A 17,500-nucleotide genomic window follows, 5' to 3' on the forward strand; every position below is an offset into this window, starting at 1 on the left:
GCGTCATTTAAAATTTTTTCAATGAACATTCGAACAGTCCGGCCCTCGTCTTGTAGCTGATTTTTTTATTTGGCCCTCCGTCCATTTGACTTTGACACCCCTGCTCTAAAACATCCTCCTCTCCTCTAAAATACCCTCCTCTCCTCTAAAACATCATCCTCTCCTCTAAAACATCCTCCTCTCCTCTAAAATAACCTCCTCTCCTCCTCCTCTAAAATATCCCGCTCTACTCTAAAATAACCTCCTCTCCTTGTCTCCTCTAAAAAATTCTCCTCCCCTCTAAAATATTATCCTCTCCTCTCTCTGTCGCACGTGCCACAGCACTTACCTCCCCCAAACCCAAACCTGTTAATCCATAACCCTCACCTATTAACACCTAACCCTCACCTATTAACCCCTAACCCTCACCTATTAACCTCTAACCCTCACCTATTAACCTCTAACCTCACCTATTAACCCCTAACCTCACCTATTAACCCCTAACCCTCACCTATTAACCTCTAACCCTCACCTATTAACCTCTAACCCTCACCTATTAACCCCTAACCCTAACCCTCACCTATTAACCTCTAACCCTCACCTATTAACCCCTAATCCTCACCTATTAACCCCAAACCCTCACCTGTTAACCCCTAACCCTCACCTGTTAACCCCTAACCCTCCCCTATTAACCCCTAACCCTCACCTGTTAACCCCTAACCCTCCCCTGTTAACCCCTAACCCTCACCTGTTAACCCCTAACCCTCCCCTTTTAACCCCTAACCCTCACCTGTTAACCCCTAACCCTCACCTATTAACCCCTAACAATCAGAAGTTGACTAGGTGTGGTGTGCTTTTCCTCTTCCCTCATGACCCCTCTCTGTGTTCCTGTGTGTAAGTGCACGCCTGCATTGTGTTTGTGTTCTGCTCCATATTCTCACCAAGCACCAGCTGTCTCTCTCGGGCCTGGAGCTCATCCAGGACCTGCTGGTGATGCTGTGTGAAGTCAGTGATGTCTGCATCGAAGAAGACAGGAGCATTCTCCTTCTCCCTCAGTGCCTTCAGCTTCTCTTTTAGCAGGTTGACCTGGGGCTCCAGAGAGGAGAAACGAGCTATCTCCTCCTGGGGGGGAGAGAGGAGAGGGGGGGGGGGGGGTAGGGAGAGGAGAGGAGAGAGAGGGGAGGAGGAGAGGGTTGGGAGAAGAGGGGAGAGAGGGAGGGAGGGAGGGGAGGGGAGGAGAGGGGAGGAGAGGGGAAGAGGGAGAGGAGGTAGGGGGTTGGGAGAAGAGGTGGGAGAGTGGGGAGGAAGTTGAGGGGGAGGAGATGATGAGGAGGGAAGAAAGGGTGAGGAGGAGTGAAAGGAAAAAAAAGAGAGTGAGACAGAGACAGATCAGCAGAAAGCAAGAGAAAAAAGACAGGAAGACAGGACGAGAGGACGACAGGAAGAGAGTAAGACAGGAAGAGAGGATGACAGGAAGCGAGTAAGACAGGAAGAGAGGAAGACAGGAAGAGATGAAGACAGGAAGACAGGAAGACAGGGAGAGAGGATGATATGAAGACAGGAAGAGAAGAGAGACCAGAAACGTTTGACCCAAGTTAAACAATTTAAAGGCAATGCTACCAAATACTAATTGAGTGTATGTTAACTTCTGGCCCACTGGGAATGTGATGAAAGAAATACAAGCTGAAATAAATCATTCTGTCTACTATTATTCTGATATTTCACATTCTTAAAATGAAGTAGTGATCCTAACTGAACTAAAACAGGGAATTGTTACTAGGATTAAATATCAGGAATTGTGAAAAACTGAGTTTAAATGTATTTGGCTATGGTGTATGTAAACTTCCGACTTCAACTGTATATATAAATAATCAGATGGTGTCTTAGTACCCTAGTCTAATCTATCAGAGGGGGACTTAGTATCCTAGTCTAATCTACCAGAGGGAGTCTTAGTACCCTAGTCTAATCTATCAGAGGGGGTCTTAGTACCCAAGTCTAATATATCAGAGGGGTCTTAGTACCCAAGTCTAATATATCAGAGGGGGTCTTAGTACCCTAGTCTAATCTATCAGAGGGGGTCATAGTATCCTAGTCTAATCTACCAGAGGGGGTCTTAGTACCATAGTCTAATCTACCAGAGGGGGTCTTAGTACCCTAGTCTAATCTACCAGAGGGGGTCTTAGTACCCTAGTCTAATCTATCAGAGGGGGTCTTAGTATCCAAGTCTAATCTATCAGAGGGGGTCATAGTATCCTAGTCTAATCTATCAGAGGGGGTCTTAGTACCCTAGTCTAATCTATCAGAGGGGGTCATAGTATCCAAGTCTAATCTATCAGAGGGGGTCTTAGTACCCTAGTCTAATCTATCAGAGGGGGTCTTAGTACCCAAGTCTAATATATCAGAGGGGTCTTAGTACCCAAGTCTAATATATCAGAGGGGGTCTTAGTACCCTAGTCTAATCTATCAGAGGGGGTCTTAGTACCCTAGTCTAATCTATCAGAGGGGGTCTTAGTACCCTAGTCTAATCTATCAGAGGGGGTCTTAGTACCCAAGTCTAATATATCAGAGGGGGTCTTAGTACCCTAGTCTAATCTATCAGAGGGGGTCTTAGTACCCTAGTCTAATCTACCAGAGGGGGTCTTAGTATCCTAGTCTAATATATCAGAGGGGGTCTTAGTATCCTAGTCTAATCTATCAGAGGTGGTCTTAGTACCCTAGTCTAATCTACCAGAGGGGGTCTTAGTACCCTAGTCTAATATATCAGAGGGGGTCTTAGTACCCTAGTCTAATCTACCAGAGGTGGTCTTAGTACCCTAGTCTAATCTACCAGAGGGGGTCTTAGTACCCTAGTCTAATATATCAGAGGGGGTCTTAGTACCCAAGTCTAATCTATCAGAGGGGGTCCTAGTATCCAAGTCTAATATATCAGAGGGGGTCTTAGTACCCTAGTCTAATCTACCAGAGGGGGTCTTAGTACCCTAGTCTAATATATCAGAGGGGGTCTTAGTACCCTAGTCTAATATATCAGAGGGGGTCTTAGTACCCTAGTCTAATCTACTAGAGGGGGTCTTAGTACCCTAGTCTAATATATCAGAGGGGGTCTTAGTATCCAAGTCTAATATATCAGAGGGGGTCTTAGTGCCCTAGTCTAATCTACCAGAGGGGGTCTTAGTACCCTAGTCTAATATATCAGAGGGGGTCTTAGTACCCTAGTCTAATATATCAGAGGGGGTCTTAGTACCCTAGTCTAATCTACCAGAGGGGGTCTTAGTACCCTAGTCTAATATATCAGAGGGGGTCTTAGTATCCAAGTCTAATATATCAGAGGGGGTCTTAGTATCCTAGTCTAATCTACCAGAGGGGGTCTTAGTACCCTAGTCTAATATATCAGAGGGGGTCTTAGTATCCTAGTCTAATCTACCAGAGGGGGTCTTAGTACCCTAGTCTAATATATCAGAGGGGGTCTTAGTACCCTAGTCTAATCTACCAGAGGGGGTCTTAGTACCCTAGTCTAATCTATCAGAGGGGGTCTTAGTACCCTAGTCTAATATATCAGAGGGGGTCTTAGTACCCTAGTCTAATCTACCAGAGGGGGTCTTAGTACCCTAGTCTAATATATCAGAGTAGGTCTTAGTACCCTAGTCTAATCTACCAGAGGGGGTCTTAGTACCCTAGTCTAATATATCAGAGGGGGTCTTAGTACCCTAGTCTAATCTACCAGAGTCTACACAATACATGAACATCTCATTACAGCTTTGTGCTGTTCTGCTGTTATTATGAGCCATTCAATACAAAATAGTCAAATGTAGATTTTATTACAATTAATTATTCATGGCAAACCTTCCCAGTGGCAATGCGTTTTCTCTGTGGTGAATACAGAACAGAGAATATTGTTGTATGAATACTGAACGACACTGTATGAAGTGTTTCCCCTACGATGGAGGGGAGGGGTGGGGTCTTCCTATGGAGGGGAGGGGTGGGGTCTTCCTGGGGTCTTCCTATGGAGGGGAGGGGTGGGGTCTTCCTGGGGTCTTCCTATGGAGGGGAGGGGTGGGGTCTTTCTGGGGTCTTCCTATGGAGCGGAGGGGTGGGGTCTTCCTGGGGTCTTCCTATGGAGCGGAGGGGTGGGGTCTTCCTGGGGTCTTCCTATGGAGGGGAGGGGTGGGGTCTTCCTGGGGTCTTCCTATGGAGCGGAGGGGTGGGGTCTTCCTGGGGTCTTCCTATGGAGGGGAGGGGTGGGGTCTTCCTATGGAGCGGAGGGGTGGGGTCTTCCTAGGGTCTTCCTATGGAGGGGAGGGGTGGGGTCTTCCTATGGAGCGGAGGGGTGGGGTCTTCCTAGGGTCTTCCTATGGAGGGGAGGGGTGGGGTCTTCCTATGGAGCGGAGGGGTGGGCAGTGTGCACATAGCCTGTCTTCTCTTGAGAGCCAGGTCTGTATTCAGCGGCCTTTCTCAATAGCAAGGCTATGCTCACTGAGTCTGTACATAGTCAAAGCTTTCCTTAAGTTTGGGTCATTCACAATGGTCAGCTATTCTGCCACTGTGTACTCTCTGTTTAGGGCCAAATAGCATTCTAGTTTACTCTGTTTTTTTGTTAATTTTTCCTAATGTGTCAAGTAATTATCTTTTTGTTTTCTCATGATTTGGTTGGGTCTAATTGTGCTGCTGTCCTAGGGCTCTGTGGGGTGTGTTTGTGTTTGTGAACAGAGCCCCAGGACCAGCTTGCTTAGGGGACTCTTCTCCAGGTTCATCTCTCTGTAGGTGATGGCTTATTATGGAAGGTTTGGGAATCACTTCCTTTTAGGGAGTTATAGAATTTAACGGCTCTTTTCTGGATTTTGATAATTAGTGGGTATCGGCCTAATTCTGCATGCCCTCCCTCTACAGACACTACACCTTTCCCCCCCACTCCTCACCCTGCAGCGCTCCAGTTGATGCTTCAGAGGTTCAGGCTCTGAGGCCGGTGGCTGCTGGACCTTCAGCCAGTTCTCAGAGTTGACCACAGCTTGCTCCAGTTGCTGCCATAGGTTATAGAAGGCCAGGATCTTGCTCTGGTAGGCCAGCCACTCCAGCCTCTCAGCCAGCAGGGCACAGAACCCATCCCAGCGAGTGTTGAGCTCCTCGGCTGCTTTCTGGATGTCATCAGCCCTCCTACTACCACCCTCTGGAGGGACAGACACAACAGGACAGATGTTACAGTCAATGACTCATCTATCCACCTGTCCGTCAGTCTGTCTGTCCGTCTATCTATCTGCAGAGCCTTCAGAAAGGATTCACACCCCTTCACTTATTCCACATTTTGTTGTGTTACAGCCTGAATTTAAAATGGATTCAATAGATTTTTTTCTCTCACCTGTCTACACACGATACCCCATAATGACATCACAATACCCCATAATGACATCACAATACCCCATAATGACATCACAATACCCCATAATGACATCACAATACCCCATAATGACATCCCAATAACCCATAATGACATCACAATAACCCATAATGACAAAGTGAAAACATGCTTTTAGAAATGTTTGCAAATTTCTTAAACATGTAATACATAAATATCTCATTATCTCATTATTCTTACACTTCTTATCGTCCCAGAATAGGTTCCTTGTTAATCCTTAGGCCCTTATTGCGCCAATACTGGGATAAACACTGTACCATGTAGGAGAGACCTTGTTTCTGTCTTATGGAGCTGCTCCAACCGTCCAGAAGACCACTGAATCTCCCTGGGTTTCCAATGGGAACAGTATCTTGCTGGAATCAGACTCTAACTCGGGCTTCAGTAAGTCTGTCAACATCTTCATACATCATTGTTAGAGATGCTACGTTCAAAAATACAGTTCATGAAAAGATAAACAACGACTCCATCTTATATAAACTTAAATCAAGTGTTGAATCCTCGTATATAATCCAATGAACTGAAATAGACAGCACTCCGGTAACTAAACTTACATCGACATATTTTATTTTTTATGGCCTCACGAACGTTTCGGGTACGAGCCCTTCTTCAGCGTGCAAGGCAATGGCAATCAATGTCACAACAACAAGTTATCGTCTCCCTGTTCTAGGTTCATCACAGGGTTTATGAGATGTATTGATGGCATGGAGGATGCCGTCCATTACATTGCTGTTTGTGTCCGATAAACAACGTGTTTCCTTTTAGGATGTTTTGGTCAGGCCAGATGTTAATGGCCTACTGAGAAACAGATAGAAACACCAGTCATCTCAGCAGTTATCCCCTTCATTAAAAACAGCTGACTATACAGCCAACTCCTTCTCATTAGGCGCATGTGTGACTCTGATTCATCATTGCATGTACATCGCCAAAGACTTATTTGAACGATTCAAACCAAGAGGTTATAAAGAAGAATTATTGAGTCAGACAAAGAGCGCGAAAATGCATTCTGCAACGTCAAAAGAAATCCCTCTCCTCTCTCTGCGACTTTGGTGTCCACCTACCATCCCATTTCAAGGTGGATCCAGGAAGTGGTTAATAGACATGGACACATATTACACAGTGACCCCAGCTTTGGTAAAGCCTTTGAATCCCCAGAGGTTTGGCTGTAAGAGACCCAGGAATGTTTAGTAAGGTCAGACTTTGTCTAAGAAACAATATTTGATGTCTTATCAGTTTCCTGGCGGCAGATTCCTCGTCACAACTGTCCACTGTTCCACTCTGCCCAGAGGAATGTTCCAGGTAGAGTAACATGTAACATGAAATATGTTGTATATGTCCTTACGTGTTCCGGTCACTTCTATTATGTGGGTGAGACCAAACGTGAACTTACGACAAGGATATGTGAGCATAAAGAGCTCTATTCGCAAAACATGATGAAAAGAAATCACCTGTTGCCAGGCATTTCAACAGCCATAATTATCCACTAAGTACCTTCTATTATATGGGCATTGAATTGTTCTATGGGAGGAGATAGGGATCAATGATTTCTCCAAAGACATACTGGTAACGCACGGCCACTCTTGTCCCAGCAGGCCTTTTAATGAGAAATGTTATTTTTCTCATTTTTTTGTAGTAGGTTGTGTTTTTGTAGTAGGTTATAAATAGTCCAAACGTTTAGGTAATGACATCATATTGTATTGTGTGTCTATCTTTATTTGATCATCATGTTTCCCCCACAGCTTCCCTAACCCCCACAGCTTCCCTAACCCCCACAGCTTCCTCTGCTGGGATCTCTTGATTGGGCCAATACTGACTGCGAATTTAGCATTATGCCCACCTATGTGATCTTGTTATTGTGACATTGATTGCTATTGCTTTGTACACTGAAGAAGGGCTTGTACCCGAAACGTTCGTGCTGCAATAAAAATATGTCAATTCAAGTTTATTTACCGGAGTGCTGTCCTATTTCTGTTCTTTGGACAGAAGACCGAACCAGGTTCTCCTCTAGGATTTTGCCTGTGCTTCGCTCCATTCTGTTTTTTTTTTTAATCCTAAAAAACTCCCTGCTCCTTGCCGATGACAAGCATACCCATAACATGATGCAGCCACCACCATGCTTGAAAATATGAAGAGCGGTACTCAGGGATGTGCTTTTTGTTGTTGTTGCAGTTTTACTTTAGTGGTTTGTTGCAAACAGGAGGCATATTTTTGAATATTTTTTATTCTGTACAGGCTTCCTTCTTCTGTCATTTAGGTTAGTATTGTGGAGTAACTACAATGTTATTGATCCATCCTCAGTTTTCTCCTATCACAGCCGTTAAACTGTAACTGTTTTAAAGTCACCATTGGCCTCATGGTGAAATCCCTGAGCGGTTTCCTTACTCTCCGGCAACTGAGTTAGGATGGATGCCTGTATCTTTGTAGTGACTGAGTGTATTGATACACCATCCAAAGTGTAATTAATAACTTCACCGTACTCAAAGAGATATTCAATGTCTGCTGTTTTATTTTTCATCCACCAATAGGTGCCCTTCTTTGCGAGGCATTGGAAAACCTACCTGGTCTTTGTGGTTGAATTTGTGTTTGAAATTCACTGGTCAACTGAGGGACCTTGTATGTCTGGGGTACAGAGATGAGGAAGTCATTCAAAAGTCACGTTAAAAACTATTATTGCACACAGAGTGAGTCCGTGCAACTTATTATGTGATTTCTTAAGCAAATGTTTACTCCTGAACTTTTTTAGCCTTGCCATAACAAAGGGTTGAATACTCAGCTTTTCAGTTGAATTCATTTCTAAACATTTCTAAAAACCTAATTACACTTTGACATTATGGGGTATTGTGTGTAGGCCAGTGACACAACATCTAAATATAATCCATTTTAAATTCAGGCTGTAACACAACAAAATGTGGAAAAAGTCAAGAGGTGTGAATACTTTCTAAAGGCACCTATCTATCTATCTATCTATCCATCTATCTATCTATCTATCTATCTATCTATCTATCTATCTATCTGTCTATCTGTCTATCTGTCTGTCTGTCTGTCTGTCTGTCTGTCTGTCTGTCTGTCTGTCTGTCTGTCTGTCTGTCTGTCTGTCTATTGATCAATCAAGCCCCTGCCTCGTCATAACTAGGACCCCTGAGCCGAATACACCTGTTCATTCATTGGTAATAACACAGTGTAATCAACAGAGAGAAGACTGAAGTATCCAGTACGACACAACTTTCACAGACAATCATATGAAATCCATCCTTGTATAACCAGCCCCTGGCCACACACACACACCGCCACACGGACACCCACCCACATACTAAACCAGGCTGTTGTCAGGTAAACGCCACCATTAAACAGGATTGAATTGAAATGTTCTGTACAAATCCATACCTTCAGTGTTTCAGTGCAACAACAAGAGAAAGTGAAAACCCTGTAGCACAGCAGTGGCATCGATAACTTTGGTGTTCCAGTTGGGTTCACGTGTTCTTCTATTCAGAACCTCTGACTCGGAGGCAGGGTGAGACAGTAGGCTCGGTCGCTATGCAGTGACGGCGTCCCAAATGACACCCTATTCCCTATGAAGTGTACTACATTTGGACCAGGTCTCCTATGGGCTCTGGTCAAAAGTAGTGCACTACACGTGGAATAGAGTGCCATGTAAGAGGAAGACAATGTTTATCCTTTATGACTTGTTAACAATGATACAAGGACAGAGGAGAGCAGAGGAGGTGACATGAGACGCAGGGCTCCTCGCCCATGGAGTCTCATAACAAGGGCAGAGACAACGGTTGCTATGGAAACAACAGCGAGGGGACAGACGACAGGTAGATGAGAGTTGCCATGGGGACAGCCGGTGGTGGGTGGGTGTCTGTGTGGCGGTGTGTGTGTGTGTGGCGTGGGTGTGTGTGTGGCGTGGGTGTGTTTCATTTACCGCTCGCCAGCTGATCGAGCAAAGCCTGTGCCGAACGAGTTGCTTCCTGAAGCTTCCGCAACTTCTCTGGCCTCTCCCTCTCTATCGCCTGAGAGAGAGAGAGAGAGAGAGAGAGAGAGAGAGAAAGAGAGAGAGAGAGCGAGAGAGAGAGAGAGGGATTGGGAGACAGGAGACATAGAGAGACAGAGAGAGAGAGAGAGAGCGAGAGAGGGAGAGAGAGAGAGAGAGAGAGAGAGAGAGAGAGAGGGGGATTAGGAGACAGGAGACAGAGAGACAGAGAGAGAGAGAGAGCGAGAGAGGGAGAGAGAGAGAGAGAGAGGGAGAGAGGGAGAGAGGGAGAGAGAGAGAGAGAGAGAGAGAGAGAGAGAGATAGGGATTGGGAGACAGGAGACATAGAGAGACAGAGGGAGACAGGAGACAGAGAAACAAAGAGGGAAAAAGTGATACATCCTGGCCATAGTGACAGGCTGACAGTGTAGTGGTAGTGGCTGAGTAATGAGGTATGGTGCATTTTGGGTAACACTGCATTGTGAGGTGCATTATGGGTAAGGCTGCATGACCTATAACCTCACCAGGACTTTATCGTGGAGCTCCTGTACGCTGCCCTCCTTCCTGGACATGGAGAACTCTGGGCTCTGTAGGATGGCCTTGGAGCGCGTGATGAAACTATGCAGCTCAGTGAAGTCCATGTCAAACCTGAACACACACACAGCAACACGTCAATCCCTGCGCTGGTATAACGCTCCCAAGGGGTAGGACAACGTTAGGACAACCTGTTCACCAACTACACCTGCATATATACGTCTTCGTCTATGTCTTCCTCTGTGATCCAGTTTTTTATGGTTGTGCGATTCTCCTACTAAACCTGAACACACACACTCTGTCTAATTCACACAGTGCTCTACACGACCACACATGAACAGTTATAACAACTGTACCGAACACTGTCTCCACTTCACATCCCAAACATCTAAGGCATTCATCTGTACTGGCTAAGATACACAGCACCAACTGAGAAACCGAGTTACTCAATAGTGGTTGACTCAGACTAGAGACATAATCCAAACCTACCTGTTAGTCAGCCTGTCTCAGGCCGGCCAGGGACAAGAGAGAGAGACTAGCTTGAGTACAGAGGGAGAAGGGGCACATAGGTCTCTGGTCAAAACTACTGCACTATGTAGTGAATAGTGTTTCATTTGGTACGTCTCCAGAGACTGGCTGACAACTGGAATATTGTCTTTAGGCCCGGAATTCAATCGTTGTAGATAATGGATTTTTCCCGCACGGCACACTACACACTAGACTCAGGATAAAATCAGGATATGCAACGATCGAATTCCTGCTATCGCTCAAAGTCACGATCGAATTCCTGCTATCGCTCAAAGTCACGATCGAATTCCTGCTTTCGCTCAAAGTCACGATCGAATTCCTGCTATCGCTCAAAGTCACGATCGAATTCCTGCTTTCGCTCAAAGTCACGATCGAATTCCTGCTTTCGCTCAAAGTCACGATCGAATTCCTGCTATCACTCAAAGTCACGATTGAATTCCTGCTATCGCTCAACGTCACCAAGACTAAAATACGTCTACACCCCCTGTTGAGCCACACCCCCTGGTGATTCTGCAGAAAAGTGATTGGAGGAGCCTGCCACCTCACCTTTTCCTGAGCTCTGATTCGACAACAATCTGTCTCTTCTTCTGGGGCGGTGGAGAGGGCAGCGCTGCTTTAGTATTCTTCACCACCACCTTCTCACGCGTCGTCACCTTGGATACGCTCGCCGTCACCGAGTGTGTCAGTTTTGTCTGTGCGGTCTGCACCGTGGTTACAGCCAGCGAGATCTAAAACATACACACGTGTCAAAGAGCAGGTACACACACACAGTGTCAAGGCACAAACACACACAACATCAGTGTCAGCTCACACACAGTGTCAAGGCACAAACACACACAACCTCAGTGTCAGCTCACACACACAGACAGACAGGTCAGGACACAAACACACACAACCTCAGTGTCAGCTCACACACACAGACAGACAGGTCAGGACACAAACACACACAACCTCAGTGTCAGCTCACACACACAGACAGAGAGGTCAGGACACAAACACACACAACCTCAGTGTCAGCTCACACACACAGACAGACAGGTCAGGACACAAACACACACAACCTCAGTGTCAGCTCACACACACAGACAGACAGGTCAGGACACTCACATACAGTGCATTGCGAAAGTATTCGGCCCCCTTGAACTTTGCGACCTTTTGCCACATTTCAGGCTTCAAACATAAAGATATAAAACTGTATTTTTTTGTGAAGAATCAACAAGTGGGACACAATCATGAAGTGGAACGACATTTATTGGATATTTCAAACTTTTTTAACAAATCAAAAACTGAAAAATTGGGCATGCAAAATTATTCAGCCCCTTTACTTTCAGTGCAGCAATCTCTCTCCAGAAGTTCAGTGAGGATCTCTGAATGATCCAATGTTGACCTAAATGACTAATGATGATAAATACAATCCACCTGTGTGTAATCAAGTCTCCATATAAATGCACCTGCACTGTGATAGTCTCAGAGGTCCGTTAAAAGCGCAGAGAGCATCATGAAGAACAAGGAACACACCAGGCAGGTCCGAGATACTGTTGTGAGGAAGTTTAAAGCCGGATTTGGATACAAAAAGATTTCCCAAGCTTTAAACATCCCAAGGAGCACTGTGCAAGCGATAATATTGAAATGGAAGGAGTATCAGACCACTGCAAATCTACCAAGACCTGGCCGTCCCTCTAAACTTTCAGCTCATACAAGGAGAAGACTGATCAGAGATGCAGCCAAGAGGCCCATGATCACTCTGGATGAACTGCAGAGATCTAGAGCTGAGGTGGGAGACTCTGTCCATAGGACAACAATCAGTCGTATATTGCACAAATCTGGCCTTTATGGAAGAGTGGCAAGAAGAAAGCCATTTCTTAAAGATATCCATAAAAAGTGTCGTTTAAAGTTTGCCACAAGCCACCTGGGAGACACACCAAACATGTGGAAGAAGGTGCTCTGGTCAGATGAAACCAAAATTGAACTTTCTGGCAACAATGCAAAACGTTATGTTTGGCGTAAAAGCAACACAGCTGAACACACCATCCCCACTGTCAAACATGGTGGTGGCAGCATCATGGTTTGGGCCTGCTTTTCTTCAGCAGGGACAGGGAAGATGGTTAAAATTGATGGGAAGATGGATGGAGCCAAATACAGGACCATTCTGGAAGAAAACCTGATGGAGTCTGCAAAAGACCTGAGACTGGGACGGAGATTTGTCTTCCAACAAGACAATGATGCAAAACATAAAGCAAAATCTACAATGGAATGGTTCAAAAATAAACATATCCAGGTGTTAGAATGGCCAAGTCAAAGTCCAGACCTGAATCCAATCGAGAATCTGTGGAAAGAACTGAAAACTGCTGTTCACAAATGCTCTCCATCCAACCTCACTGAGCTCGAGCTGTTTTGCAAGGAGGAATGGGAAAAAATGTCAGTCTCTCGATGTGCAAAACTGATAGAGACATACCCCAAGCGACTTACAGCTGTAATCGCAGCAAAAGGTGGCGCTACAAAGTATTAACTTAAGGGGGCTGAATAATTTTGCACGCCCAATTTTTCAGTTTTTGATTTGTTAAAAAAGATTGAAATATCCAATAAATGTCGTTCCACTTCATGAATGTGTCCCACTTGTTGTTGATTCTTCACAAAAAAATACAGTTTTATATATTTATGTTTGAAGCCTGAAATGTGGCAAAAGGTCGCAAAGTTCAAGGGGGCCGAATACTTTCGCAAGGCACTGTATATACACCAGAGATCCCAGGGATTTGTTTCTATCCTTAAAGTAAGAAAGTGAAGAATTGTTTGTGTACAGCAATATGCCTGGGAGACCTTCTCTCTTGTCCGTGTCATCGACAATGAATGTCAGAGTGACTGTTCCCTAGCAATGTTAGAGTGACTGTCCCCTAGCAATGTTAGAGTGACTGTTCTCTAGCAATGTTAGAATGACTGTTCCCTAGCAATGTTAGAGTGACTGTTCCCTAGCAATGTTAGAGTGACTGTTCCCTAGAGTGACTGTTCCCTAGCAATGTTAGAGTGACTGTTCCCTAGCAATGTTAGAGTGACTGTTCCCTAGCAATGTTATAGTGACTGTTCCCTAGAAATGTTAGAGTGACTGTTCCCTAGCAATGGTAGAGTGACTGTTCCCTAGCAATGTTAGAGTGACTGTTCCCTAACAATGTTAGAGTGACTGTCCCCTAGCAATGTCAGAGTGACTGTTCCCTAACAATGCTAGAGTGACTGTTCCCTAGCAATGTTAGAGTGACTGTCCCGTAGCAATGTTAGAGTGACTGTTCCCTAGCAATGTTAGAGTGACTGTCCCCTAGCAATGTTAGAGTGACTGTTCCCTAGCAATGTCAGAGTGACTGTCCCCTAACAATGTTAGAGTGACTGTCCCCTAACAATGTTAGAGTGACTGTCCCCTAGCAATGTTAGAGTGACTGTCCCCTAGCAATGTTAGAGTGACTGTCCCCTAGCAATGTCAGAGTGACTGTCCCCTAACAATGTTAGAGTTACTGTCCCCTAGCAATGTCAGAGTGACTGTCCCCTAGCAATGTCAGTGACTGTTCCCTAGCAATGTTAGAGTGACTGTTTCCTAACAATGTTAGAGTGACTGTTCCCTAACAATGTTAGAGTGACTGTTCCCTAACAATGTTAGAGTGACTGTTCCCTAACAATGTTAGAGTGACTGTTCCCTAACAATGTTAGAGTGACTGTTCCCTAACAATGTTAGAGTGACTGTTTCCTAACAATGTTAGAGTGACTGTTCCCTAAAAATGTTAGAGTGACTGTTCCCTAACTAGATGAATGTTAGAGTGACTGTTCCTCAACAATGCTAGTGACTGTTCCCTAGCAATGTTAGAGTGACTGTTCCTCAACAATGCTAGTGACTGTTCCCTAGCAATGTTAGAGTGACTGTTCCTCAACAATGCTAGTGACTGTTCCCTAGCAATGTTAGAGTGACTGTTTCCTAACAATGTTAGAGTGACTGTTCCCTAACAATTTTAGTGACTGTTTCCTAACAATGTTAGAGTGACTGTTCACTAACAATGTTAGAGTGACTGTCCCCTAGCAATGTTAGAGTGACTGTTTCCTAACAATGTTAGAGTGACTGTTCCCTAACAATGTTAGAGTGACTGTTCCCTAACTAGATGAATGTTAGAGTGACTGTTCCTCAACAATGCTAGTGACTGTTCCCTAGCAATGTTAGAGTGACTGTTCCTCAACAATGCTAGTGACTGTTCCCTAGCAATGTTAGAGTGACTGTTCCTCAACAATGCTAGTGACTGTTCCCTAGCAATGTTAGAGTGACTGTTTCCTAACAATGTTAGAGTGACTGTTCCCTAACCATTTTAGTGACTGTTTCCTAACAATGTTAGAGTGACTGTTCACTAACAATGTTAGAGTGACTGTTCCCTAGCAATGTTAGAGTGACTGTTCCCTAACAATGTTAGAGTGACTGTTCCCTAACAATGTTAGAGTGACTGTTCCCTAACAATGTTAGAGTGACTGTTCCCTAACAATGTTAGAGTGACTGTTTCCTAACAATGTTAGAGTGACTGTTCCCTAAAAATGTTAGAGTGACTGTTTCCTAACAATGTTAGAGTGACTGTCCCCTAGCAATGTTAGAGTGACTGTCCCCTAGCAATGTTAGAGTGACTGTTTCCTAACAATGTTAGAGTGACTGTTCCCTAACAATGTTAGAGTGACTGTTCCCTAACTAGATGAATGTTAGAGTGACTGTTCCTCAACAATGCTAGTGACTGTTCCCTAGCAATGTTAGAGTGACTGTTCCTCAACAATGCTAGTGACTGTTCCTCAACAATGTTAGAGTGACTGTTCCTCAACAATGCTAGTGACTGTTCCCTAGCAATGTTAGAGTGACTGTTCACTAACAATGTTAGAGTGACTGTTACCTAAGAATGTTAGAGTGACTGTTCCTCAACAATGCTAGTGACTGTTCCCTGCCTATTCCGTAACTCTAAGTAAAATAGTCACAGGTTTATGGGGTAAACAAACTATTTCAATAAACGTGATGTTGTTCTTTTCTGAGCTAAAAGCCTAAAGTGAAGTAATCAGTGCTTGACATGGGCAGGAGTTCGCCGGCGCTGACTACCGGCAACCTAAACTGTTCTACTGCTCCTCTTATAGAATATTAGATCAACAGTATTGTGGAGCTCCTGCACCTCATTATAAACAGTACCGGCACTCAAAATGAAACCGGAACCTATTTCAGTCCAGGTAATGCTCTGGACCTGAGGAGCCTCTCACACTGGATTTACATCTCTACGTGAAAGAAACAAGAGCTTCACTTAGATACATTTGTTCTCTCGTGGCTGTGTGTTAGGGCCAATAAGAGAAATAACGTGTGAGCTTTTTAGTTGTTAGGAAACTAAACTAAAGCCCTGATCAGTGAGGTGTGGAGTCTAAACAGTGCTTTATCTCTGATAACACAGGTAACCCTTAACATCCTCCTCTGTGTGATGAAATACGGTACGGTAACAACCAAATCAGTAGACGTTTTCATGTTGTACGTGTGCTTGCTTATGTGTTTGTCCAAGTCCATAAAGATGCACTTTCAATCTTCTGTATAATCTCAGCCAGTCAAATTGTGAACCACGTCCTCAAATTGTGTACTATGTCATTAAAGTGTGTACTATATAATCAAATTGTATACTACGTCATCAAATTGTGTACTATGTCATTAAAGTGTGTACTATATAATCAAATTGTATACTACGTCATCAAATTGTGTACTATGCCATTAAAGTGTGTACTATATAATCAAATTGTATACTACGTCCTCAAATTGTGTACTATGTCATTAAAGTGTGTACTATATAATCAAATTGTATACTACGTCATCAAATTGTGTACTATGTCATTAAAGTGTGTACTATATAATCAAATTGTATACTACGTCCTCAAATTGTGTACTATGTCATTAAAGTGTGTACTATATAATCAAATTGTATACTACGTCATCAAATTGTGTACTATGTCATTAAAGTGTGTACTATATAATCAAATTGTATACTACGTCATCAAATTGTGTACTATGTCATTAAAGTGTGTACTATATAATCAAATTGTATACTACATCCTCAAATTGTGTACTATGTCATTAAAGTGTGTACTATATAATCAAATTGTGTACCACGTCATCAAATTGTGTATTACGTCATCAAATTGTACACTATGCCATCAAATTGTGTACCACGTCATCAAATTGTGTACCATGTCATCAAATTGTACACTACGCCATCAAATTGTGTACCACGTCATCAAATTGTGTACCACGTCATCAAATTGTACACTATGCCATCAAATTGTGTACCACGTCATCAAATTGTGTACCACGTCATCAAATTGTATACTACGCCATCAAATTGTGTACCACGTCATCAAATTGTGTATTACGTCATCAAATTGTACACTATGCCATCAAATTGTGTACCACGTCATCAAATTGTGTACCACGTCATCAAATTGTACACTACGCCATCAAATTGTGTACCACGTCATCAAATTGTGTACCACGTCATCAAATTGTACACTATGCCATCAAATTGTGTACCACGTCATCAAATTGTGTACCACGTCATCAAATTGTATACTATGCCATCAAATTGTGTACCACGTCATCAAATTGTGTACCACGTCATCAAATTGTACACTATGCCATCAAATTGTGTACCACGTCATCAAATTGTATACTACGCCATCAAATTGTGTACCACGTCATCAAATTGTACACTATGCCATCAAATTGTGTACCACGTCATCAAATTGTGTACCACGTCCTCAAATTGTGTACCACGTCATCAAATTGTATACTACGCCATCAAATTGTGTACCACGTCATGAAATTGTACACTATGCCATCAAATTGTGTACCAAGCCATCAAATTGTGTACCACATCATCAAATTGTACACTACGCCATCAAATTGTGTATTACGTCATCAAATTGTGTACCACATCATCAAATTGTACACTACGCCATCAAATTGTACACTACGCCATCAAATTGTACACTACGCCATCAAATTGTGTATTACGTCATCCAATCCTGCAAAATATATTTTTTTGCAATTT

At 43.7% G+C, this 17,500-nt stretch overlaps 1 protein-coding gene across 1 annotated transcript in view; it reads right to left on the minus strand.

Moving 5' to 3' along the window:
- Window positions 1–846: 846 nt before the first annotated feature.
- Window positions 847–17,500, minus strand: part of LOC139373933 (dystrophin-like) — a 187,960-nt gene continuing 171,306 nt past the window's right edge. Inside the window, exons 17-21 of the mRNA XM_071115018.1 lie at window positions 10,965–11,146; window positions 9,881–10,004; window positions 9,309–9,396; window positions 4,893–5,140; window positions 847–1,101 (exon numbers count right to left, since the gene is read on the minus strand). Of these exons, the coding sequence (XP_070971119.1) occupies window positions 847–1,101; window positions 4,893–5,140; window positions 9,309–9,396; window positions 9,881–10,004; window positions 10,965–11,146 (897 nt within the window). The remainder of the gene's footprint in view (window positions 1,102–4,892; window positions 5,141–9,308; window positions 9,397–9,880; window positions 10,005–10,964; window positions 11,147–17,500) is intronic.

This window comes from Oncorhynchus clarkii, chromosome 18 (assembly GCF_045791955.1).
Source record: "Oncorhynchus clarkii lewisi isolate Uvic-CL-2024 chromosome 18, UVic_Ocla_1.0, whole genome shotgun sequence".
NCBI lineage: Eukaryota > Metazoa > Chordata > Actinopteri > Salmoniformes > Salmonidae > Oncorhynchus > Oncorhynchus clarkii.